Raw genomic sequence first — 27,326 nt, forward strand, 5'->3', positions numbered from 1 at the left:
TGCAGACCACGCACGACGACCCCGCTACGAAGGAGATGAAAACGCCCATGCCTTCAAATCATTCCTAACCCTCCACCCCCGAAAGGGAATGAATACTGCATGCTGACACAAGATGCTCCTCCTCCGATCCGATAACAACACAAGGGGGAAGGGAGAGCCAGCCCGCTGCCTGCAACCGTCCCATTCTCACCCGTATACCCTAACCGCATCCTGAGCTCATCCACAGAAACCGGGGGGAAAACGATAAAATTTCCTCCACGAGGCCAGGCGCCGCGGGGAGGGACGGAGAAAACGAGAGCGCCCCGGAAAGGCGTCCGTTCGCGGGCGAAACCGGGCAATTTCCACGCGCGCGGCGCGGGAGCGCGGAGCCCCCCGGGAAACGGCGGCGACTCCCACATCGGGAGTGCGCCGAGGCTCCGTCCGTGGCATGCTCACGTCCAAGCGCGCCAGAAGCGGGAGCCTCGCGGCTGCAGTTGGGTTAGTTGGCGGCGACGCCACTGCCACTGCCGCGCCGTGCCGAATCCATTCCATTCCATTCCAGTCCAGTCCCAGTACGTCCAGGGGGGTGTGAGCCGGCAGCGCTTGAAAGCACCGGGCCTAAATGCCCCCGATCACTGTCGACGCGTAGTGCTAGTAGTACATACCAATTCTCTCCAGCTGCATGCAGGGGCCTCAGCTGGTTCCGAAAGTGTAGACCATGTATTCAAGTGTGCTTTAGGACCACATTGCTTGCTCTCTCTCCCCTTGTTGCTTCTCTGATTGGTTAACCTTCCCAAAGTGGACCTCTCAACATACTCCACCCCAATGCAAAGCCTCTCTCTCTCTCTCTGTCTGCACCACATATCCGGTGGACAGTTGTAGAGAAAGAACAGAAAAGACCTTGCTAATCATGTTACCATGTGTGTTAAAAAATCTGAACCGATCGAGCACATGTCCATCCACGTTAATACAGGAGCAATAGCACCAGGTCGATGCCGAACAAAAAGTTACGCGTTAGGGTTAGGGGAGGGAAAACTAAGTAGGTCTCGCTCGCTAGCTCCCCAGTCCGGCCACATGCAGATGCAGCTACCCTTGTGATGAGTATGTTTTGTTTAACGTAATCGCGTCGAGTATGTTTCATCATCTAACCGCAATCAATCATAGCACGCTTCAAAAAATAGGAAAGGTCACAGTCGCCCTCAGATCTGTGCTGCGCAATAACAACAACGATAATAATAATGTCAGCTCTTGCATTGGGCGAGCTCGTATTGACGGGCGGCCCATCTGTTGGATGGTCAGAATCGGCTGGTGGTGGTTGCCAATCTTCGTCCCAAAATAAAAAAGAGGAAGATCGATGCTATGGTCACTCTAAATAATGCAACAACAACCATATTGAAAATTATCTGTTCTATCTATCTAGTAACAGGACATTATAACAAATCCGGTCCGGATGGTTCAGACTTCAGACTCCAATGATGAAGTTTTGAAGCACATATCAGCATGTTCTAACTTCTAATTCTAACACACCCTTGAGAAATTCAGAGCACTGAAAATTAGCGGTCGCAGGGAACAGTACATGGGTGCTTTATGGGAGGTGAGATCAGAGAGCTAGCAGAGCATCATCGGTACTCTACTGACCACGGATCCTATGGTACTGCCAGAAAGTATTAGTAACAAATTGGGCAATCATTAAGAGATTCCTCCCCTCTAATTAGGGCCCCATCCATGGAGGAAGAAAGGGAATAATGAGGCGTGCATCACATTGGTTGTCTATCCTGTGGAGAAGTAGCTGATGCCACTGATCTCACCAACTTCTCGACTAAGACAAGAGATGGGGGGAAAGATGCATGCTTCCCATTTTACTATTATATTATATATATTAATGCTACTAGCCAGTATTTGTTTTTTTTTCTTTTGTACTAGTATAGTCTATTTCTTCTCATAAATGTTTATTGTGGAAATGAGCCATTGGATCATTGGGGTAGGAGGGTTCATGAGAGGGTTTAACAAGTAAAGATGGCTCACATGGCAGGTGTGAGCTCCAGTGGGCTGATCACATGCTTATCAAAAGGGGCTTCTTCTTGGTTGCTGCCTTGGGGGGAGTGGAGGATCTTGTCCCTGTGGGTGCAAAATCTACTCTAACCTCTACTTTTCCAATTAAAAATCTGCAAAAATATATTCAGAATGGTTAAGGTTTTAGTGTCGGTTTGGGGGAGTTCAGACAGTACTGTTGTTTTATCTTTTTTATGAAAGACCAAGATGGTACTATAAGAGTTAATTGTGTATAGAAAACAAAAAAAACCATGGCAAATCAGATAATGTCATACCACCGACTAAAATTGCTGCAAGATGTTATTTCTGCATCCATCAGGAACCACTGAATTTGTGGGGATTACTATTGAGAGTGACGTTCCATGCATCACCTCGCTCTTAGCCTTTTTGCTAACAGAGCGACGGAAGGAGACCAATAAGTTGACTTTTTTAAAGTGAACATCTCCAAAAATGGCTGATTCTTTTTTTAGCAAATTAACACAGGACAGAATTATTTTATCTGTAATGGTGCCCTGTCACCTTGATCTGGATGTGATGCCTAGCTATCTCCTACCTAAGACTGCCCACCAGTGCCATTGTCGCAGAGAGATTAACAATGTGAGAGCTACCTAGCTGCCCTACCTCCAACTAGCATGAATATACTTCCCAAATTCCTTGCTATCTTTTCAAAGTAGGATAGTACTAATGTGTAAACAAATGCCCACTTGGTAGATCAATATTTTTTGTTGTTTAAAGCAAAGACAAGAGATTACAAAACTAACAGTCTGGTTTTCTCCGTATATATTAGTGGGAAAGTAAGCCGTCATGTGAAGGGAGCCCTCATGTCACATGCTACTCTACAAGAACAGGTTGTTGCTTGCCGGAGGAACAGGTCACGCTTATGATAAGTCACCCCCCTAGCTAGCTAGCTAGCCCATGAGAGATCAAGGTATCAAACAATTAATTAATATGGATATATGGTCTTTCATCTCCCATTGGCCTTTTTTACTCTCTTTTTTGTTGAGCAAATGTAGCCAGGTTGGGAAATCACATGGACCGGTCGATACGCTTAATGGACAAAGAGCTGTAATCAGATCACATGCAAGGTAACAAAGAGGAATTATTCCTTCTTTAGAAATGATGGAAAATGTAGTCTCTGGACGCTGCTGGGCGTTTATTGTCTGGACGCTTAATGTTCATGGTTGCCGTTGTTTCCTCAGAAAAAGTTCAAGGTTAAAGTATTCGGCTGAAAAGGCATATTTTGCTAAACAATATGATTGGATGTGTATTTTAAATGGCGGTCGATCCAGATCTAATATTATCTCTCCAGATCTCTTCTTATTGAACTCGAAGAGCAGACAAACAAAATCAGCATGGCAATAATTGAGGAACATAATTGCAATTAAAGAAACAAAAAGGTAATAAATCCATAAATTTGGAGGAGTACTAGTGTGCTGACTTCGCAGGCACTTATTCCACTTTGCGTTCCTTCTTTTCCTTAGTTCATTCAAACGGACCTTAGAAGGATTCAGGAAGGGTGTTGTATCCTTTAATCCTTTTTCTTGGGTCACATCCAACCCATCTGTTTTGTGGGGGAAAAGGGTGATGAAGACGAATTTACAGCTAAATTGACATGTAGTGATTACTGACTACCTGGCGTGGAGTACAGTTGTGAGTTGTGACGACTTAGTGAGTGCAAGTGGGGTGTGGTTCCAGGAACCAGCTGCAAAAAATGCTAGTTTAAGTGGCTGCTGTTGCATCTGGATTAAGCTGCTGCTAAGGTTTGAGATTAGATTAGATTAGTAGCAAGGCTGTCTGATGGCTGATGTGTCCATGCAGAGATTCCATCATGCAATGCAGTCCCGCAGGCAGGCCCCACATCTAACGGCACACAATGAGAGCCGACAGATCCGATAAAGGAACAGAGAAACAACTGTGCTTCGAATTCTTGTTGATGCGTGTTTTGTTTCTGTTTATACAGCCGTGGACACTGAGAGGCAGGTGAGAGAGACATCTGCATGGTGAGGTTCTCAATCTCCAAGATGCTGATCATCAGGCCATGCATGTTTGGGTCAAAATCATTGAGGTGGTTATTTTTGACGAAGAGCTCACTTGCAATCCTATAAATTTCCTGCCGTTCCAAACAGAATCACTGGTTTTTGGTTAGTACTCCGTAGTAGATAAGGCGTTGAGCCTGGATCTATTGAAGGCCCAGCAGTTCTGATCCCAAAAAGTTTGAGAATTTTTGCGTCCCACTTCCGGAGTGGATGGATACGGACGACAGTGCCTCGCCCGATTCTCATCCATATGTCGATCCATCCATCCATGCATCCAAGTTGGAGCCAATAATTCGTCGCCTCCAAGTACACATGGACGCATGTGGCATTCAAAACATTTCTCTCCCTTTTTCTTCCAAACAAACTAAGCTCCGGCGAAGCTAGCTGGTCCCCTCCCATAGCTCTCTACATCCCTGATATATGCATCTCCGCGCCAAATAGCCAAGCCACCAAAGCCGATGAACCCAATCGGGAAGAGCGAGGTGGACTCGTGCCGGGCCAGCGCGGCACACGTGCCGACGGAGGTGGAGGGGAGGACGACGCTTTGCCGTGCCAACCCAACGCAATCCAGTGAAAAAAAAAAAGCGGGCGGAGATGGCTGGCATTGCCCAGGTAGGTTAGCAACGAGACGGGCGGCGGGTCGGTGCGTGGTGGTTTGGTGGCAGTGGCAATGGCAATGCCAGTGCCCGGCCTTGGCGCGTCATGGGAGTCATGTCATGTACTCATGTGTCGTTGCCGGCCGCGCGCGTCCCCGCTCGTGCGCCGCGCTGTCCCGTGTGCGCTTCCAGTTCACTTCAGGGCGCGGTGGCGGGGCAGCCCCCAGCCCCGGCCGCCCGGCATGGGCCAAGCGGAACAGGGTGTACCCAACGTGCTCGCGACGCGGTCCATGTTCTAGCGCTAGGCCACGGTTGTTGATTAAGCTAAATTTTGTTCCAGACCTTCTGTTTCCATTGTTTCAGGCGATGTTGCAGGTGCTGCTCTTCGATGTCGTTGTAGACTACTGGAACACCAAATTTTGATTTTCGGTGTTGCAACCCGCCTCGACCTCGATCAACTGCCAAATTTGTGTAAACTTGGCTGTCATCTTTTGTTTCTCCCCTTTAGGTGACGGCGATGGTTTTACCGCGGGACAGAGGAAACGAACGAAATGTGCGGCGTCCGCGCCGTCTCAGTCCGAGGGGAAAGAGTGGAGCGTCACGTAGCCCAAAGATGCTGTCCAAGGTAGGGAAGGGTGTGCGTGGCCGGCGAGTGGTCCATCGTCCCTCTCTCTCTCTCTCTCTGGAGCTAGAGAGGCCTGACCGACCCTGACGGAAGTGGTTCCGGCTGGGTTGGGGACGGATGGGGATGGTGGCCGTCCAGCTAGAGCGGGAGAGCGACAGATTACGTTGCGTTGGGTCTGGGTTGGGTTGGGTAATGGGTACTTGGGTTAGGTTAGGCGCCAAGCTCCTCCCGTCTCCATGCATGTTGGATCCAACCACAGAACCACGCCTTCTTCAGGTAAAACCTCAATTTAGGCCACAGCACAAGTGGACTGTGGACAGCGGCCACTCCACGCAAGAAGCCGAGCTGAGCTTGTTGTTCCTTGCTCGCAAAACCGCCGCGAATTTCGTGCGCTCGGAACCGGCTCTCGAGTCCCGATCGTCAGTGACAACGACGGACGACGTGTGATGTGTGCTGGTAGCAAAAGCGAGCGCGGCATCGTCGTTCGCCGGTCCGGAGCTCCTCCCCGGTAGCTCGTAGCTGCTGCAGCGTCTCGTCTCGTGGCGAGCCCGCGCGCGCGTCGGGATTGGCGTTTGGCTTGGCGCGCGAGAAGTGATCTGAATTGGAGTGGAGGGACTAGGGAGGACCACCGAGCGAGGGAGCCCGCGCCTCCTTCCGTGCTTGATCCAATCATCAGACACATCTTCAGGAGGGACTAGTGGACACCGTTCCTCGAGCCTTCCGTTCCATCCGTTCCTTGTTCGCCGTTCGCGACGCACTGCACGTGACCGTTATCGTCTCGTCCGTTTTATTTGCCTTTTCCCGTTTTTTTTCGTGGAATTCTAGTTTCAGCTAGGCAAAGGAGGAGCTGTTATTAACCTCCAATCTATGAGAATTCAGAGTTCCATTATATCTCTATACTAAAAAAACAGAGAGAATTCACAACTAGGCCGAGGAGTTGGCCTGAGATGCGTATGTAAGGTGGGTCTGAATGAAGGTCCAAGTGAACTGGGAACGTCTACTAGTTACTTTCCAAATTTACAAAGATTCACACGTTTTCCAAGTTTCTTCAGAGTCGCGGAACGTGAGAATTTCTGACTTCTGAGCTCCTGTAAGGAATAAATAGCTCATTGGTTTTTTTTTTTTCTGTATTCTTCAGCTCTGAAGACAGCCAAGTGATCCGTTGAGCATATAGTAACATAAGCACAGTATAGCCCAAGGCACTGCTTGAGTACTTGGCATTTGGTGAAACTGGACCGTGTAGTGTGGGGGCCTGTACCAGACGCAGCTATGCAAGACGCCAAGGGCAGGCGCGCACACAGGTCCACTGCCTCATTCATCACCAAACAGTGCAATTAGTGCCGCCCCCATCGAACACAATGACCCACAAACCGCTTGTCATTCACTATCTAATCACCCAATCTTGCCGGCCTCTCCGATCAGATCAAGTACACAGTTCAAACGCTACGCCGGGCCTGTGGTTTCACCTTTTGCACAGATGATGACAGACCACCTGACTCCACAGTGCAGCAAGGAAAAAGGCTAGTCCCACATCAAACGTAGCGCTCTACAACCGTAACAGCGTCGTTAACTTTTGCTCATCAAGCGTAAATACTACCACCCTACAACACAAGGAAACCCTGGGATCTCTGCTGCTGCAGGGAGGGCAGACCACCCTACTCCACTGCAGTATACACAGGCGCGGCGGGGCTAGTCGCAGATCAAGCACAACTGACAACACAGCTCCTGTTCATCAGTAATCACGCATAAATACAACCACCCAACGGCTCAAGGAAACTCTGCAATTTCTGCTAGATTTACGACAGTACATGGACTACATAAAATACACCACTTCCTGGATAATTGTAGCATTGAAGGGAAAGGGGAAGGTCATTGATACTACAAGGGCACGAAAACCGCTGATGGCACAACAAACCAGCAAGGCCAGGCCTGGAAGCATTTTACACAATGAGCATAGACATGGCATGGCAGCTTCTGGCCAAGGAGAATCATTGAGAAGATGAGCTACCATATTGCCATGGGTTGAACTCGGTTGAAGTCACATCTGTCTCGCCGGTGACACTGGAGCTGTCTATGGCAGCCCGGTACTCTGTGTATTTGCCGTTGTATTCATAAATTTCCAGGTCACCCCACGGTGTAGGAGCAACCACATCTGTCATGTTGAACCATCTTGGAGTAAATTGCTCGCCCTTGGCATCTCGAGTTCTTTTCTCAGCTCTTTGTTGTTCCTCAAGCCTGAAAGTTTGCAGAGAAACTCAGGGGTGATGTCAAAACTGAAGGCAGGCAGCACATGGGCCGTTCGAAATTCCAATTACAATCATAAAGCAGAGAAGAGGAAAGGGAAAAGTACCTGCTCTTCTCTGCGCCAGACTTAGACATGTCACCCTTCTCGAGGGCATATCTATCAGGTCTCAACCGCGAATCAGATGCCAACAGCTTCTTAGGTGCTGTGTCAAAGCTGTTTATTTTGTGTGCAAAGTGTGTGTACTGATACTTGTCGCCCTGTGGGGCAGGAGCAACTCTCCAGATCTGCAGTAAGTTAAGTATGACCAGTTCAGTACATCAGTTATCCACAAATTTGTGACCGGCTTCGCATCTTGTGGATATATAAGTGAAAGAAAGTATGACCTCCTTCAGCTCCGTGCCTGGAAGAGGATCGCCTTCTTGGTCACATGGTTGGTAACTCAGAGATTTGTTCCATTTCCCTGTAATCATTATTTTGGGTTCTTCCGCTGCACTGTACACATACCCATCCACCTCATAACGGCCAGCCCTGAAATGTTAGGGTACAAACTGGACTGAGAACTACAATAAAACAACAAAAGAATTGAATTAACTGCACAACCCTTCCAGCAAACAGTAAATGCCTAAAAGCAAGTTAGTACTGAAACTGAATAATTAACTGCACAACTCTTCCAGCAAACAGTACATGCGTAAAAGCTAGTACTGAAACTGAATAATTTGGCAACAGAAACTGCCAACAAACCACAATGCAAGAATAAATTGATGGCCAAAATCATACCCAAACCAGCCGCATGGCTGGAAATATAGCACAACTTTGTCTCCAGTTGTCAGGTTTGTCATGACCATCTCTCCAGGAGTATCAACCCAAGTGCGTCCAAATATCAGGTTGTTAACCTTTGTTAGTGGCGGCACCAAATCCAACACGACACCAGATTTTTTTAGTGTCACTCTTGTCCTGTGACATGGAAATTATATTACAAGGGTTAGATTTACTGATTTACATAACTGGTCCCAATTCAGCCTTCAAAAAGGTTTGCATTTTATTCCATTAGCTTAGATAGCTCAAAAGATTTTCAATGCATACAGATCTCCAAGAAAAAAAATACAATTCTAAAAATTCACCTTCCAACTGGGTAAATTTCCACAGAATTTCCCAAGAACTTGGTCCTCAACTTAGACGTGATATCATAAGTAAAATGCTCATTCTCACAATGAGCAACACCCATTGGGGGGTGATGGCTTACCTGAGAAAAGAAGGGTACAAAAATGCATAATAATTAGCAAAACTTGTTGACAAAGTTGTCTCCATTCAAGATATCTGCAATGACATTCGTATCACCGACCTGCTCAGCAAGAAATGTAATGCCCTGGTGGTTAACCATCTCATAAGTCTCTCCAAGGATTGGATTAAAAGGCTTCCACGTGCGCTGATACGCAAAGTACACCGAAACAGCCCATGTAGCTGAAATAAGTTGATTAACAACTCAGTCAACCATGATATGGCATAGAATGGTGCACAAGGTAAGGGAAGGAGAAGACTCACAAGCATAAACCATACGCATGTACGGATCCTCACATTCATCTGCTTTGTCTAACAATTCACAGTATTCCATCAACTGCATTCAGTAGGAACAGGTAAAAACATTAGCAAGCATGACAAAAAGTTATTTTCTGTATGAGACTCAGTAAAGAATCGGAAGATACTTGTATCACATAACAGGTGACCAAATCAAAACTTCTAACGCCATCCAATAACTGGGTCGCATTAGATTATTTAGCTCCATGTTTTTTATTATTGGACTCAAGGCATTACAGTTACCCTAATTTCTACAGCAGAACACAGAAACACGACATCAAGAGTTTGCCATACAAATAACTGCTACCAAACAACCATAAGGTAGCTTGTAAGGTCTTCTGGCCTTATACATAAGTAATTTGGTGAAGGGGGAAATTGCTACAGCACTGTATACAGTTCATGCATAAAATATTTTTTTTTAAAGGCGACAAGGACCAAACAATTGCAGACACATCCTTCATGTGTAGATGGGCAGTGTAAATCTCAAGAAGTCTAATTCAGAACATAGTACAAACCTCGGCCATTTTCTGAAGCATTGTCATTGGCTCAAAAATTATGACTGGAAGTGTCACAAGTGATGTAACATCTGATCCTATGTACTTGTGCATCATCTTCCAATAGCTATCACGATCCTGCAAATTAACCGCACATGCTTGTTAAAATCGTGATGCTGAATCGGATCGGAACTCCAAGGATCGTAAATAGTAGGATCATAACTACTATGATCGTAAAATCATAGATTCTACTAAACATAATCATATAATAAGAAAACAGAATTTTTCATGAGTCAATAATGTAGTGAGACTGCATTTTAGAGTATAACCTTCAAAATCCATGTTCATGCCAAATTATATTTGTCAAAATCAAAAGATAAAGTATTTAAACCAAGTTACTCTCTACTTCATGACCTACGAGCAAGCCTGCAAAGGTAACAGGACTACTTTAAATATGTGGTTGTGGGCACTTTTTTGTCTAAACTGCTGTTTAGCCAATTTAAACATCACACTGTGGCCAACCATGTGGCATATTTAAGAGCTTTGTGACATCCAAAAGTGTAGAAGTAGAATATAGCTGTAAACTTTTTGAAGCCCAAATAAAAAAACGGGAAGTGGAACTTATAAGGAACTATTTTGGCAGAAAAAAAAAAGTGCATTTTCTTCAGCTTTGACTTTGAGGTATCTTTTTAGTTCAGTACGCTGATTTGAACACAAAAGTTTACACGAAATTTACATTTGTTGATGCTATCGAACTTTGCTCCACCAGATTGAAAAAAGAACACACAAAACCAATCAATTTCCCATGAAGACTGGATATCCATGCAGAACACCCTCCCAGTTTGCAGCTATTGTTCAAATAAAATTTATTCTCATGACTTTCTAGTAATACATTATTCGATGATGATTCACATTTCCTTACCTCCTGCTTCCATCGTCCCCTCAAAGCTTCTTCTTCAGCATCATCTGTGCCTCCATCAGGGTTAATAACTTCAAGGCCTTCATAACCAAGCAGCCTACAGACATTGCATAACAGCTGTTACAAAATATCAAGTAACAGAAAGCCATCCTATTTACTACAGAACAATATCTTTGCATAGAAGGCCAATGACAGCCCACTGACCACATGCATTTCGTGAAAATTCAAGTCTACAAAGGCAAAGCCTAAGAACAAAGTGGAGTAAAAGGCTAAACTTAGGGAAAAGAGAAGAGGCAACAGATGTTGTGCATATCAAAGGAGGACCATATTGAAGTAGGCTGAACTAAAATCTAGGATGAACTTTTGGCATTGAATTCAGTACAGATCACATCATAGAAACTTCATATTGCGCATGTACATAACGTGTACACTTGAAAGCATCACATGTTAGATACTGCTAGATACATATAAGGAATTATCATTCAACCAATCATCCACTTATCACTCTAAGTGAGAATATATGGCATCACATAAGTAGCACATATATCACTGTATCATAATTCGAAAGCTACTGATCGAATCATACACATCTATACCGCTACTAAATACCGAAGCTTGGAAGTTAAGCGGAAACACTCGACTCGCAGTTCACCAGGATCACCGAGTGGAATCAGCAGCAGCAGCTGGGATCCGACGCAGGAGCATCAGATCACAAGGTGGAGAGGCCACGATCACCGCCGATCAGCTCAGGCAGAGCTCTAACAGGTAGAGCGATGCGGATCTGAGGGGAGGAGAGGAAGCAGGTGGGCGGAGGACTAACCCGTTGACGGATTTGTGGACGGCGGTGCCCCAGCTGCGCATGCCGGCGGCGAACGACGAGAAGAAGCCGCCGCCCGAGGAGGCGGCCCCTCCGCCCTGGTCCTTGGATCCCATCGCCGGCGATCTGCGGGGGTCAGGTCAAGCGAGCCGCGGCGCAGCAGAGAGGGAGCCGCGCGCGTGCGTGGGAGGGAAAGGCTTAGGGTTTGGGTTTGGGGAGGCGGCCGCAGCGGCTACCTCCTACGTATAGGCGAAGGAAGGAAGGGGGAGCGGCGGCCGCGATGGCGACGTCGCCGCGTGGAATACGAACGCGAGGAGGAATTTGGAACGGTCGCGGGAGGACTAGAGCACGGGAAAGGGCAGGCCGGCGGGCGGGGGCCGGGGGGTTTGGTCAGGTCAAGCCGCCCAGGACTCCTCCAAAGGCCAGGCACAGCACAGGCAGTGGTGGACTGGCGGTATTAACGAACCGGGCCGAGCGCGGCGCAACGTGGGTGGCGAGATGACCACGATGCCCTCCTCAACTCCTCCATGATCGTTTGTGCCTCTCTTTATCCATCCAAGACGTTTTAACTTTTTTTATTACACGATGTAGTTCCAAACTCTGAAAAGATGGATTTTCAAGTTTCAACTAAATTTGTTTCCTACACCATTTTGAAAAATGGACATATATATTTTAGAAGACTGATATAACGAATAATACCGCTTATATGTGTATAAATTTTCCAAGGAGATCATCCTAATGATTTTAACTCGAACATCACATTTTTTTTTATTGGATTGCTATGTTAAGCCAACTCTGCTACTATAACCTTTCCTTGCTGGATGGAAGGGAATAAAGTCAATGCTGAAACAGGACAGCGATGTTTCGTTATTGTGATGATTCCTAATGACCTGGCCGTGTAGAAAATCTGTGGATCCTTCCGGCCTTTTGAGGTGGTGCACGATCTACTATCATGCCTGCATCGCACAGTGCCAAAACGGCTAACCCTTCCCCGATTCCTCCTCGCCCAGTCTCGCACATGCGAAAGCTGGATGCCGCCGAAGCTTCGCTGGAAAAACGTTGGGGCCGTGAGCGTTTCTGTGGGCCAATAGCGTACGCACACGCCGCCGCGTTGGACCTGACTGTTCAGTGGATTATCCAACCCAGTAGGCCCAAACCTTCCCGCTGGGCCAGATATGTTCGTCAATTTGGTCCTGGCTGCAACGTCACCGAGTTCTCTCTCTGGCCCAGATCGATAATGATCTCGCCTGTCCAGTCCAGCTTCTTTTCAGCATCGTCCATTTCCTAGGCCCATGGAGTCTTTGCCACATTGCCGGCGCCGGTGCGCCGCTGAACCCACCATGCAGCCGGAGGTGGTACGTCCGTATGTGATCGATCGACGCATCGTTGTCGCCGGAGCGGAGGAGGCTTTAAGCACTTGGGCGGTGATCCTACTGCAATTGAGCAACTCATCATCGGAGTATGCATGAGACCGATCGACGGGCCAGTCCAGTAGTGGTCTGTCATCAACCGACGCTGCGATGGGTGGTTGCCGACTGCTGCATGAATGCAATCACCTGACGTAGCGGCGTGGCGCCGCGACGCTCGCCGCCAGCCGTGCCCACGCGTGTGACCCGTGAGTCGGTAGGCCTGTAGCTGTAGTGTAGCTTGACGTTTTGGCTTCCTCCGGGAGCTAGGCGCACGCGCAGGGGCAGGGCGCAGCGCAGCTGCTCCACGCGCTGGCTCGAGCGCGGCAAACGCCGCCCGCCGCCGGTCGCCCTCCTACCCAACTTCCAACTTGCCTGCGTGTGTGCTGAGACGGGGAAGGGACATGGTGGACACGGCGACGCGGGCGCTCTGACTCGACGTACCCTGGTTTGATCGTTTGCTGGCAACATATACGTTTTTATTAATAAGACGAGCCTCGATATGTTGATTCACACACTAACAACCCAATGAAGCTTGACCCTCAACATGAGTGCCGCAAGAATCAATCAACAAGGAGCACTCCAACTAGCCTCGAGCATTTCATCAGAGTTGTTCTCTTCATGATCTCCCACGAGGTGAGCACAAGAGCCCCTTACAAATCACTGATCAAAGGTAGCCAACGATGAATGACTAGTCCCTCGACGATCCTTCAATCACCAAGCCATCTAGGTGACAATAACCATCAAGAGTACCAAAAAAATCCAAAGCTTAAATGAAAAAACTAGTGCTATTAGATGCAAATCAACCAAAGCAAATGCACTAGTCTCTCCAAATCTCACTTTAGATCGATCAATAAGTAAGAAGATGAATGAGAGGTGTTTTCAAGAGGTCAAGGGAATGTGTATTCAATTAGGAGGACAAGAGATGCTAAAGGGACGACCACACCCCCTATATATAGAACAGTTGGAAAGGTTGATTACCGAAGAAGTTGCACTGGAGCTTAGGTTACGAACATCCAACAACTAGAAATTAATTTTAGAAACATTGGCATGGTGTATTATGGTGCTAGTGTGCTACTCTTGGTGCAAAGCACCGGAGTTGTTCCTATCTAATGCCTCAGGCTACGACAACTAGCCGTTAGAATTCAAACGACTCTACTATAGGTTATCATGTGCCTCTCCGATGTGGCGTACTAGACATTTTCTGACGATGCCCTGACCCTCTCGGGTTCATCAGAAATCTCCTATGACCATCCCGACTTTGGTGATGGAGTTCAAATCTCACAGACATAATGGGGGCACCACTAGATATTTTCGATGATTACCCCACTACATAGTTAAACCTCCACGCTGCACCTCTTTCTTCGATGACCTCTAGGGGAACCGGAATTTTTGGTGGTGCTAGAAAATCATCACTGAGTCAAACTCGCAAGCAACTCAAATCCACTAAGTCAAGTATGCAATGCATGGACATCTTCACCTTAGGCACTGTGTTAGCTTTTCAAAAACGTTTTTCACTTGCATCTCACCACACCACTAGATCTAATGTATGTGCAGAGTTAGTTCACATGTAGTGTCACTTAAATAACCATTTTGCATTATAGTTCCCCCTGATAGCACAACTATCTATCCTATATCTGACAATATACTCTATTATGTCTCAGACGACAGAATGAAACCCCCCCTAGCATATACATTTTGCCTTCGGGCCTGTTTTCATCGGTTCTTCTCCTCTGCAAGTGTGAACTTGCTCCATATAGTTTGATCACCTCTCAACCATATCTAGACTTGCTTACCACTTTGATATGGATCCTAACTCAATCACAACTTAATTTAAAACACTGTCATTACTAAAAAACAAACTTAGAGCTCTATCTCCTACAACAAAAAAGAACAAAAGTAAAACCACCATATGGTGCGACTTTTTTTGGTCGCTCCCCCCCACCCGACGTGCGATACCCGTGCGTAGTATAGGAGGTGGATCCTCATGCAAATTTACAATACAGAATAATATATATAACATAGAGGTGGAAGGGTGCGAAATGAAATAAAAAAAAGAAAGGATTCCTGAAATAAAATCACAATCGTGTAAAGGAAACAATCGCACGCTAAGGAAAGAATCACGCACGGTACCAATCCTCGCCCGACGCCTCGCACTCGCACTCGCCCAACGTCGCACCTCTCCGTCTCCGTCGATCGTCCTGGGTCCTCGCCGCCCTCGCCCTCACCCCCGACTCCCGACGGCCGACCTGCGTTGCCAGGTCTGGAGAGTCGCCCTCGCCCCCGACACCGTCGCCCTCACCCTCGCCCTCGCCCCCGACGGCCGACGGCCGACCTGTGTTGCCCACCTCAGTCCTGCGACCGTCCTAGAGAGTCGCCCTCGCCCCCAACACCGTCGCCCTCGCCTCCGACGCCCGACGCCCGCGTTGCCTGGTCTGGAGAGTCGCCCTCGCCCCCGATGTCGCAGCCCGACGCCCTCGCACGACCTGTGTTGCTAGGTCGCCCTCGCCCGACCTGCGTTGCCCACCTCAGTCCTACGACCGTCCTTGAAGCCGTCAATCCTGTGTTTTGACGAGTCGCCCTCGCCTTTGTGTTTCCTGGCCAGTCCACAACCATAAAACAAGGTGAGTTACACAACTGAAATCATATCAATTGGAGTTACATGTTCTTGAAGCACATACAAAACTGTGTATTTTGAAAACTGTGTATTTATACACATCATTTTGTTTCAAAGTAACTAATATTAATTGTAAAAATTTAGAATGAGGTTGTTCGATGCAAGCAACCCCCACTTGTACTTTGCTAAGTGTACCAAGCAACCCTTTAAGCTCGGTAACATCGATAGTTTGATACAGTTCCTTTAAATACCCTTTTAAGTTCTAGATTTCCATTTTGATGGTCTATTACTAGCAACAGAATACTCATACGATCCAAGTTCAGCCATAGTTTTCAGGTAAACCATTTTATGGAATTTAAGTGACAGATTACTAAATAATACCCTTGTTAGATATCACCTCCTTTTCTGTTCTCCGTCTCAATCCAATCTGCAGCAGAAAATGACCTTATAATGTGCAATTCACATCCAAAACTACATATCATTTCAGAAACATTGGACGAGAGAGCTAAACATTCCCCAAAACTTTCAAAAGAGAGAGTCAGGTTCTGTCTTCTGAAGCACAATGAATATAAACTGAACTTTTCCCAAAAATTATTTACGTATGAAATCCGTACAGTCTCTCATTGAACAAGGCAGATGAATGTAGAAGCACTTGGTTAATTGTACCAGCTAATGACAAGCATATCACACACATTTTATCAAATAGATTGTGAGCACTGAGGTTTCCACAAATGAAGTTGACTTACCTTCATGGTGGCGCCACTTGATGGTTCTACTTGGCTACTTCGTGTCTCATGCTTCTTCATCAGTGTGTTGTATACAAATGCAATGCGAGCATGCCACTAGCTCCCCCCATTTACATGAACCCTGAGGCTGCTTATAACAAAAGGTTTGTCATCAGTGTGTGTTGCTATAGAGCCGAAAGAGCTGAAAAAATACAAGGAATAGCCCTACTTTTCTACGCCTGTTTGCTATTATCAGTAAGGGCTAAGAACTCAAATAACATCTTGCTCGTACAGCTCTATAGGTGGCTTCTAAAGCAAGTATAGTCCATGCCTCTATGGAAGCTGATAACCCAGATCGGAGAAAGTAATACCTGAGCGACCTTCGTGAGGACATTGACAATGCGGGCCTCACCCTGTTGAAAGGTCCTAAAATGGCTAGAGGGGGGGGTGAATAGCCTATTTAAGAATTCTACAAAACTCACTAGAGCAAGTGGTTAGTAAATAACAAAGCGTAGCTTTTTGCTCTAGCTCTAAAGGGAGTGTTTGCAAGCCACCTATCCAACAATTCTAGTTGATATGATCACTAGGCACGCAAGAGCTAAGTCACTACTTATACTAGAGAGCTATCTAAAATTTCTATACAAGAAAGTAAGCTACTCTAGTTTGCAGGAATGTAAAAAGAGATAGTTTGATCTTTATACCGCCGCGTAGAGGGGATGAACCAATCAATAATATGAAGTCCAATCACCGGGAGAAATCCAATGAACAATCACAATGGAGACACACAATTTTTCTCCCGAGGTTCACGTGCTTGCCGGCACGCTACGTCCCCGTTGTGTCGACCAACACTTGGTGGTTCGGTGGCTAAGAGGTGTAGCACGAACCTCGTCCTCACTAGGACACCACAAGAACCTACCCACAAGTGAGGTAACTCAATGACACGAGCAATCCACTAGAGTTACCTTTCGGCTCTCCGCCGGGGAAGGTACAAGACCCCTCACAATCACCGGGAGATGGCCACGAACAATCACCAACTCGTGCCAATCCTCCTCCGCTGCTCCAAGCCGTCTAGGTGGCGGCAACCACCAAGAGTAACAAGAAAACCACAGCTAGAACGATCCCCAAGTGCCACTAGATGCAATCACTCAAGCAAATGCACTTGGAATCACTCCCAATCTCACAAAGATGTATAATCTATGAAGGAGATGAGTGGGAGGTGTTTGCTTAGGCTCACAAGGATGTCAAGTATATTAGAATGCCAAGAGTATGAGCCCCAAGCCGGCCAAACACATATATATATAGCCCCTCAAACAAATAGAGTCGTTGGCTCTTTCACTGGGCAAAACGCGGGGTCACCGGACGCTCTTAAAGGGGCACCGGACGCTCAACACCAGCGTCCGGTGCTCCAACGTCAGTTGCATGTCAGAGTCTAACGGTAACCTGCAGAGCACCGGACGCTGAGCAGGTTGGCACCGGACTCATGCGCAGAGAGCTCCGCAAACTCGCAGGGTCACCGGACGCAAGCCACCGGACGCACCCTGAGCGTCCGGTGCTCACCGGACTCATGCGCAGAGAGGTTTGCAAAACCTCCTCACACCGGACGCACACCACCGGACGCTCCAAGCTGCGTCCGGTGCTCATCGTCCGGTGCCTAACCCAAACCGAGTCAGGCAGCCTGCACACCGGACGCTCAGACACAGCGTCCGGTGCCTCTGAGCCAGCGTCCGGTGAGTGTTTTCTCAGCGAAAAAAACACTCCTGCGACTTCTCCAAATTTCCCACCGGCGTAATAGAAAATATGCATTTCATTTTCTCGAAAAGCGCCGAATCCCGTCTCGCAAGCTCGGCGGGAGGGAGAGAGGAACCCATCCTCTCTCTACCCTTGAAACTCCACCTCCTTCTCAAAGTGTGCCAACACCACAATGTGTAAACCAACATGTGCACGTGTGTTAGCATTTTCATAATCATTTTCTTCGAAGGAGTTAAGTTAGCTCACTAGGTTCTAAATGCATGCACATGAACAATGACACCTAGTGGCACTTGATAACCGTTTAGCCAAAGAATTCCCCTCTTTATAGTACGGCTATCTATCCTAAATGTGATCACACCCTCTATGGTGTCTTGATCACCAAAACCAAAACCCTAAGCAATACCTTTGCCTTGATCTCCATAGGGTTTTGTTTTTCTCTTTTTTTTTAAGTTGAGCACTTGATCATCTTGTGGTCATCACCATCATCACCATGATCATCACTTGCTCCATCACTTGGCATGTACCAACCTCATTAAGTCTACACACACTTAGTATAGAGGTTAGTACTAGGGTTTCATCAATTATCCAAAACCAAACTAGGGCTTTCACCTGGCCCTGCCAGCGGACACCGATTCCACCATAGGTTGTTGGTACCGTGACTCGAGGAGGCAGTGGAGTAGCTGAGGCCTGAGGGTCTGCACGAGGTCGAGGATCTTCAGCGAACTCGTAGCCCGAAGAGCGCAACGAGGTCGGCGACGCCGCACCCGCACCAGGCGAAGGCTTAGTGTTAGCGCCTGCAGGTGCACAGTTCCTATTTAATATTAGCATACTATTTGCATGTAGAAAGAGAAATGTTATGACAACTAACCTGATAGGGCACAAAAGTTGGCTGCTAACATCCTCTTGATTTTTTTAGATAAAGGCTAACATCCTCTTGATGGTTCTACTCTTGGTCCTCTAGCTCCTTGTCGCTGCAATATGTTTTCTGTTAGTTGATGTCTTGCTACAAATGGACACAGGTCCCAGTCAGGTTCAACACCTCAGGCCTCCTTTTAATTTGGCATGCTTAGCGGCGCCCTACTAGGCATAATATCCTGTACAAAACATCATAATATTACTACTTAGTGATAGGAGAGCAGGGATACATCACAAATTCACAATTAAAGCAAAATCCTGCGGTTAATATAGAAAATGTATAATCAGAACACACCGCAAACTCAAAAAATAAAATAATACTTCATTAATAACACAAACAAGATTTGGCATTGACACAAATAGATATCTAAATGTTCTAAAATCATTTTTCACATAACTCTACAACCACCAAAAGCAATATGTCAATACAGTTTATTAAGAAAAAGCAGTAAACTACATGGTTTGGCAACGTCAGGTGAATTGGCAATTGCATCACAGCTCATGAAGGGTAGCAGAAACATTAGGCCCCAAATACCGAGCATCCTTCTGTGCCACATCAACCAGCATCACACCTCCCTAGATTTAGAGCTGAGCCATTAAAATGTTGTCTAAATACAACAGACTGCTAATGAAAGAAATAAAGCACAAGTTTTTTAGGTCCTACATCAGGATTTAGGAACACATTCAAAGACATGGATCATAGCACAGATGTTACCAGTAACTACAGCCAACACCACCATCATCATCTTAGCAAGTACCTAGCATCTAGAAATTGGAAACTATGGTCAAGAGCACAAGTGCACATATGACTCTCAAGAAATATTGCATCACACTAATCATATCACTCAACCTATCAAGGAAGTAGCTGATGAAATAAAAAAGGGTCATAGACTGCATTCTATCTTCAAGGTGATCAGCACAAGGTCATAGACTGCATTCTATCAGTGACTAACTGGACAACACCACCACTTCCTTTGCCAATTACTTGAATCATCTCAAGATCATCCATTGATAATTGCACATCTTCCACCTTCAGGTTTGTTGATTGCTGAGAGAAGGTACAATACAAATTCAGAAACCACCTGACTGTTAACAAACTACTAGCAAACACTAATGCAAACGAGTGACCAAGATAGTCCTATAGGAGTGGATTTTATATCTGACGATCATTTGGGGAAATTGAAATATATTGACTGGAAAAACTTCTTAAATGGGCACCTAATAATCAGGAACAAGTAGCAGGGTATAAATTCAATGCATGTCAAATCCACATTTGTTCTTCAAAGTTAACTAGAAATGGAAAACCAATATTTTGTATATATTGAATATTCTGATAAGTGCATCTCCACCCTCTGCTTTTTGCCAGTGCCCTTACTAAATCAGATCTCACAGCATCAAACCCTTGGAGCATACTTTACATAAAACATGACAGCTGCAATTTCCCTTGTCATCCCGGTACTAAACAAAAACAATCCAAAAATGGCTCACCTTCCTGGCAAAGCTTATGGCATCAATCCCCTCCTCCCGGATGCCCTCGTTCGTGTGTGCTAGAGAGGTTGGTGATGGCGGGGCATGGTGCAGATGCCCTTGCCACTAACGGACATGTCCGCACCGAGTAGAGCTTCGCGAGCCGCTCCTTCATGATGTCGATCTTGTCGCATAGAACCAGCAGAAGGCTTAATAAGAACTTGTTGTGAAAGGAACAACAAAATAAGTGACCTTATATGGTGAGATCTATGAAAAAAGGGAGGAGGCTGCTTACTGGAGTGTTGGAGCAGGCTTGGGGATGTAGAACGCAACAGCGGATGCCAGTGTGAGCAACGATGAGGACGATGCGAAGCAGGAGACAGTGGAGCAGCAGTGGATCTGCCCCTGCATAAGCAAATGGTGCTCCTCGTCATGAGCTCAAGCGGCAGAATCGGAGGGGACATAGCAAGGGGTGACCTCGATCTGTGCTGACTGGTCGGAGGAGAGAGATGAGTGGAAGGGCCATGGCCGGGTCGGAGATGCGGTGGAACGACCATGGCTGGGTCGTAGGAGAGGGAGAGGCCACGGCAGACTGGAGTGGTGTCGCGGCATACTCGAGCGGCAGCGGCTGAGTGTCGGCAGCAGAGTGTGTGTGTGAGATTGGAGAGATGGAGACAGAGAGAGAGGAAAGTGGGGATGGGGAGCACGGACTTGGGGTGGGGACTGTGTGGGAGCCGCGATGCGCAGGCCGGCCGGTCGACAGCCCGGCCAAGCCTCTCCCTCCCCATGCACGCGAAGTCACTGCAGCATGCCATCTCCATGTCCAGAGGAAGAAGAAGGCCACAGGCCACGGGGATGGAAAGGGAAGGGGAAAGAGTGAGAAGCACAGGTGCGGGCGGCGCACGGAACCGCTGAATCATAGGATTTTTTAGGCCTTGTTTAGTTCCAAAATTTTTTGCAAAATATGAATAGTAACACTTTCGTTTGTATTTGACAAATATTGTCTAATTATAGACTAACTAGGCTCAAAAGATTCGTCTCGTCAATTCCGACCAAACTGTGCAATTAGTTTTTATTTTCATCTACATTTAATACTTCATGCATACGTCTAAAGATTCGATGTGACGGAGAATCTGGAAAATTTTGCAAAATTTTTAGCAAACTAAACAAGGCCTTATTCCCGTGAAGCATCTGGTAGGCTCTGGAGTCCACAACTAGATAGCCTCTGACAACGTCGGTTGTTTTTTCTTTTTTTGACACAGTGAACTTTTTAATTTTTTTTGTCTCACCTGCAGCTGCTCGGTCTGGTATGCAGATGTGGTAGCCTGCTATGCGTCTCTTTATTTTTTTGGAAATTTTTTGAACCGTAGATGAACAAATATTCGTGGATGGAGGGAATATTTTGGTATTTTGATTTTATTTAAAAATATATAATATACTTATACTAACTCTATCCATAAAAGAATATAATTTTTTTAGATTTATTGGCACACGAAAGAAATAGATATGACGATTTCTTCCTTGCGATATTAAACACTATCTTAGCCGTATCACGGAAAGATCTATAAAGTATAGTTTGTGAGCCTGCGACGTCATGCTCTTCATGACTATGTTAATTATATAAACTTTGTGGTTTGCATTTAATGTTATTTTAATGTTGATACTTAAATTTTACAGTATTATTATCTTATTGTGCGATCTATGTATTTTAGTATAAATTGTTAGCTATCCCGTGGCAACGCACGGACACACTATCTAGTTATTTAATATCCACGAAACATCACTAAGATTGGCCTAAACCCACCGTCCAAACTGCACCGCCACCGAGATCTAGTGGCACTACACATAGTAGTACTCCCCAGCCGATAGTGTCTCAACTCTCAAAGCTTGGCAGCAAAAGGTGCGATACGCCACGCTAATCTAGGATTATATATAACCTCCAGGCCGTACCAAAGAAAGTATTCACCCCAGTCCCCGCGCACTCCGGGTTGCGTTGCATCAATCGGCGTCCGTTCTCGTGCGCCACACTTCTTTTGCCCCCCTCCTCCTCTAAACTGCCTCGCGTCGCCGTCTACTGGTACCAAGCAACTTGCAGCGCCGAGCACTGTGGCGATCACTACTCGTACCAGGAAGGGCGCCGGTTCATTTCATCAGGATAATAGATAAACAACAATAGTACATATGTAGTTATATACAAACAAAAATATCTGGTCCCCGTGTTGCTATAGATGGAGTGTGCCAGCATGTGTGCTGGCACAGGGTCTGTCCTTTTTTAGCCAGAAAGACGCTGACGTGCCGGCGGGGCGGTGGGCGGTGGCCGTCGTACGCGCCAGATGAAACGAAACGGAACGGGGGATGGATTCGCGCGCGAGGACGAGGAGGAGATCGATGGATAACCCCAGTTTCCCGCAGCCGCAAATCACCTGCTGGGCCCCGCGCGCGTGCGGCCTCCGCGCTCCGCCAGGAAACGCGCCGAGGTGTCGCGCCGCGACTGGGCCGCCGCGCCGCTCGCGGGGGCGCTCGGTTGATTTCCACTACTTTAATCCCCGCGTCCCGATCCTCTGGACCGACGGCGGCGATCGCGCCACGGCGGCCCCCCGAGAAGGTTCGGACGCCCACGGTTTTCTAATCCCCCCGGCACGCACAGAGAGAGAGAGAGAGAGAGAGGGCCCGGCTCGGGAGCAGATGCAGCGCACACCATCCTCGCATTATTCTTTTCGGATTTGCTCCACCCCCACCCCCTCCGCCCACCCCCACCCCCACCCCCATGCCCGTGTCCATCACAGGCTGCATCACATCATCATCGCCCACACCCAGTACCACCACCAGCAGCGGCGGCGGCGCCATCACCAGCGCCAGCGCAGGCGGAGGAGGCCCCGGCGACGCGGCTGGGCGCCGTTACTGGTCTGCTGCTCTTCGTCAGCGGCGTCCCTTCCTGTCAAGCTAAGGTCAGCCTCGCCCTGTCCCCCTCGTGTTTACGCGTTCCTGCCTGCAACGTTTCCTTCTTTCTGGCGGTCAAGTGAAGCAACGGGAAAGCTGTTCACTCGGGTGGATTCTGGTGCCCTGATCTCTAGGGCCCGAGGACGAGGACGAGAACGAGAACGAGAGGTTGCATGCCGAATTTGCGCGAGACTGCTAGAATTTTAGCCTTGTAGAAGGGGATGGGGGAACGACTGAGGAGGTTCTGCTGTTTGGTTGCTTCTTTACCCATGCGCTGTTTGGTTGCTGCTTTACCCATGCGCCGTTTGGTTGCTGTTTTACTCATGCGCTGTGGCTTGGATCATGCTAGATTGCTAGTCACGGGAGCTTCTCACCATTTCTCTTGTGATCAGCCTTCTCTATCTTATAGTACTTCCACGCTTGATTTTAGGCTAGTTGATCCTCGTCTTCAATTGTTTCTTTACTCATTGAGGAACTCCGTCGGTTCTTATCTTACTTTTATTGGTATGAAGTGAGATAAGTAATTAGTGTATGCTTATTATAAATTAAGATCCATCACTGTTGCTAAGGATTGGTAGCATTTGTTGAGATTTGTAGAAAAGAGCGATATTATTGTGGATCTATGTTTGTTTGCCTAGCTAGAGTTGACAAATTTGTTACTGACTACAAAACCTGAAATGGAACAGGTCTTCCAGCGACAAAGGTTACTAGGAGGTTACCATGGGTCTGGATAATACTTATGGGGAGCTATCTGGCATGTTCTGTGGAGGCCTGTCTTATGATGGCTACATAGATCACAGCAGCGGAAGTGATTATTTCAGGTTCACCGATCCACTTCCTGTGGTTGTGCCCCAGATGACAGCAGAAGCTTGTTCAAATCCTTCCTCCACTGTGTCAAGGGCCAACACTGAAACTGACAACCCAGAGGATTGGGAATTCATCTCAGATGAGTCCCTCAACTATATTAGCCGGATGCTCATGGAGGAGGATATAGATGAGAAAGTCAGCATGTACCAGGCGGAGTCAGCGGCACTGCGTGCTGCTGCAAAGCCGTTCTATGACATTCTTGGGCACAAGTTTCCACCGTCTCCTGATCACCAGCCGATCCCTTGGTCCATGGACAGCCCCAGTGAGAGTAGCAGTAGCATTTGTACACAATCTATTGCAAGTAGTGTCACTAGCAGCAGCATTGGTGGCACAGTGGATAGCAACTGGCGCTACGACGTTGGACGCAGTGAGCAGTTGGAAGCTTATCAAGGCTTGTGTGGTCAGTCTTCTCAACCGCTTGTTGGTACATCTAGTGATGCTTCCAATGCAGTGGATGGGCTAGATGACCCTTTGATCACGAATGGCCAGATCCCTGAGTATTTGTTTGAGAGCCTTCCAACTTGGGATTTCAGGAGAGGTATTGAGGAAGCCCAGAAGTTTCTTCCTGTTAGCAATACACTAGTGATTGATTTAGAAGCTGGTGGTATCACAAGACCTCAAGAAGCAAGGAAAGATGTTTCTTTGAATGCCAAAAAGGCAGATGTATTGAAGGCCAAGAAAAACAGACAGAGTGAAGACCTTGACCTGATTGAAGGCCGGAACTTTAAACAGTCCGCATTTAGTTCCGATGAACCTGATTGGATTGAGATGTTTGATGATCTGCTTCGGCAAACTGAGAAGAAGGCTACAGATCTGCGAGAGCTTATGCGCAATGAAGCTTCCAAGAATTCTCAGGTCACTCAGACGAAAGGACCAAGTGGGCCACGGCCGCGGGGAAGGAAACCAACAAAGAAGGATGTGGTGGACCTTAGGACCATCCTCATCCACTGTGCACAGGCTGTGGCAGCAGATGACCGCAGAACTGCTAATGAATTGTTAAAGCAAATAAGGCACCATTCCAAGCCAAATGGCGATGGATCCCAGAGGTTAGCACATTGTTTTGCAGATGGTCTTGAGGCTCGTTTGGCAGGCACAGGGAGTCAGCTTTACCGGAAGCTTATAGCGAAACGTACAACTGCCTCAGACATGCTTAAAGCCTACCACCTTTACCTTGCAGCATGCCCATTCAAGAGGCTTTCACATTTTCTTTCCAATCAAACAATCTTGAGTATGATTAAAAATGCATCAAAGGTGCATATCATTGACTTCGGCATTTATTTTGGCTTCCAATGGCCATGCCTAATCAGGCGTCTCTCCAAGAGGGAAGGCGGTCCACCTGTTCTGCGCGTCACTGGAATTGATGTACCTCAGCCAGGTTTCCGCCCTTCTGAGAGAATTGAAGAGACTGGACAAAGGCTTGCAGAATATGCTGCGAAGTTCAAGGTGCCTTTTGAGTATCAGGGAATAGCATCAAAGTGGGAAACCATCCGAGTTGAGGATCTCAAAGTTGGTAAGGACGAAGTTGTGATTGTTAATTGCCTGTACAGATTCAGAAACCTGATTGATGAAACAGTTGCTGTAGACAGTCCTAGGAATAGAGTGCTCAACACAATAAGGCAAGTAAACCCAGCTATTTTCATCCATGGAATTGTGAATGGGTCATACAGTGTTCCCTTCTTCATCACACGTTTCCGTGAGGCACTGTTCCATTTCTCTGCATTGTTTGACATGCTAGAGACAACTGTCCCACGGGATGATCCCCAGCGTGCACTCATAGAGAGGGAAATGTTTGGCCGAGAGGCACTCAATGTTATTGCTTGTGAGGGCTCAGACAGAGTTGAGAGACCCGAGACATACAAACAGTGGCAGGTGAGGAACCTCAGGGCTGGATTTGTTCAGTCTCCGTTAAACAAAGAAATTGTGATGAAAGCCAAGGACAAAGTAAAAGACATTTATCACAAGGACTTTGTCATAGATGAAGACAGTGGATGGCTCCTGCAAGGCTGGAAAGGAAGGATAATCTATGCGATATCTACATGGAAGCCTAAGAATAACTAGGTTCTTGGTCTCCTATTCCATTGATGGTGGCAGCTAATTAACAGTCCTGCTATGTTATAGCGTTTGGACCTTGACCTGTGAACCTATCTGATCAAGGTAAGCAGTAAGTTAAGTTTGGTGCAATGTTAAACAAATCAAGGATGTAGTGTACCATATAGCATTTCAGTAGTGTGGGTCTAATAGACCTGTTCTCAAGGCAGAATTTTGACATTGACCTGAAATGTTTTAAATCTCCAGGAAATGGCTTGAAGAATGGAGAAGGGTCAACATGGAGCTTTGCTAGATTTACATCTGTCCAGCCAGTACTCTGATAAACTGGGAAAGGAGCAGCTGTAGACCTCTCTACCTTGGTGTTGGTACCATCACCTTTTATTTAATTCGTAGTTTTCTTCTTTCCTGTTACTTCTGTGACCATCCTGGCGTCCTATTAGCAATAAACCAGGTCGCTGCTTCTAGTAGTTAATTAGCTAGCCAAACTACCTACTATCTTGAACTTAGTATTTTTTACCTGTATCCATCCATGTCAAACACGAATTTGGTTTTCAGCACCAGCAGATAAAAAGTTCCCCAACGAGCAAGCATAAAGCATCTAAATTTGTTATAGGAGAATGGACGCTGCTGTTTGTGTGGAATGTAGTATCGCATGGAGTGCTTTGCTTTTGATGACCAGTCCATTCTTCATTTATTTATTTCATCTCTTTTGTAGCAAGTGATGCGTGCTGTCACAAATTGATTCCTTAAACTTTGAGTGGAGCACTAGTTCGAGAATATTAGGAGAAAGTGGTGCTACATATGAACATAGTACATGCTTTTGGAGTTGACTTGCGAACGGTGGCACAAGGCGGCATGGTATCACTGGACCGCGACCACTATCAGACTATCTTCTCATTTGATAATGGATTGTTTTAGTTAATCCTTTCTTGGCCACAGGCTGATTTTGGTGCGCAACTCATTGTTGGGTATTTCGGTTGACTTCTAAGAGCCACTTATATGATATACTCTTTCTGTTCCAAATTTCAAATTATAAGTCGCTTTGACTTTTTTGTACATAATTTTGTTATGTATCTAGATATAACGTATGTGTAGATACATAGCAAAATCTATGTAGAAAAAAGTCAAAACGTCTTATAGTTTGGAGTGGAAGGTGCAGTTGTTTACTGGTTCTTTGTTCTCTGTATCACTGAATTGGTTGGAACCATTGTCTGTATTTGCGTCCACAATATCCTAAACCCTTTTTTTGACAA

The 27,326-nt window shown here is 46.7% G+C and overlaps 2 protein-coding genes across 4 annotated transcripts; one reads left to right on the plus strand and one right to left on the minus strand.

Annotated features, from left to right (window-relative positions):
- LOC8081508 (oxysterol-binding protein-related protein 3A) lies at positions 7,000-11,763 on the minus strand. Its single transcript, XM_002468060.2, has 10 exons — positions 11,342-11,763; positions 10,525-10,618; positions 9,624-9,740; positions 9,076-9,148; positions 8,876-8,994; positions 8,655-8,776; positions 8,311-8,487; positions 7,917-8,061; positions 7,639-7,817; positions 7,000-7,523 (listed from the first exon to the last, which is right to left on the minus strand). The coding sequence occupies exons 1-10, from the start codon at positions 11,452-11,454 to the stop codon at positions 7,277-7,279; spliced, it is 1,386 nt and encodes a 461-aa protein (XP_002468105.1). The 5' UTR covers positions 11,455-11,763; the 3' UTR covers positions 7,000-7,276.
- On the plus strand, positions 22,958-27,326 carry LOC110429790 (scarecrow-like protein 9). Of its 3 annotated transcripts, none has more exons than XM_021446391.1 (4): positions 22,958-23,165; positions 23,844-26,178; positions 26,320-26,434; positions 26,789-27,326. In XM_021446391.1, exon 2 carries the CDS (start codon positions 23,878-23,880, stop codon positions 26,080-26,082), a length of 2,205 nt encoding a protein of 734 aa, XP_021302066.1. In that variant the 5' UTR covers positions 22,958-23,165; positions 23,844-23,877; the 3' UTR covers positions 26,083-26,178; positions 26,320-26,434; positions 26,789-27,326. The 3 variants fall into 3 exon arrangements, with proteins under 3 accessions (XP_021302066.1, XP_021302069.1, XP_021302063.1); XM_021446394.1 differs by having other exon boundaries at positions 26,793-27,326; XM_021446388.1 differs by having other exon boundaries at positions 26,320-27,239.

The sequence above is a fragment of the Sorghum bicolor genome, chromosome 1 (genome assembly GCF_000003195.3).
Source record: "Sorghum bicolor cultivar BTx623 chromosome 1, Sorghum_bicolor_NCBIv3, whole genome shotgun sequence".
Classification (NCBI taxonomy): Eukaryota; Viridiplantae; Streptophyta; class Magnoliopsida; order Poales; family Poaceae; genus Sorghum; species Sorghum bicolor.

Bases quoted from the DNA above. Each gene is read 5' to 3' on its own strand.
- LOC8081508 (XM_002468060.2), bottom strand. From the start codon at position 11,454: ATGGGATCCAAGGACCAGGGCGGAGGGGCCGCCTCCTCGGGCGGCGGC. The intron at 7,818-7,916 runs GTCATACTTTCT...AACTTACTGCAG, and splicing joins CAGGCACGGAGCTGAAGGAG to ATCTGGAGAGTTGCTCCTGC. The intron at 7,524-7,638 runs GTACTTTTCCCT...GCAAACTTTCAG, and splicing joins TCTGGCGCAGAGAAGAGCAG to GCTTGAGGAACAACAAAGAG.
- LOC110429790 (XM_021446391.1), top strand. From the start codon at position 23,878: ATGGGTCTGGATAATACTTATGGGGAGCTATCTGGCATGTTCTGTGGA.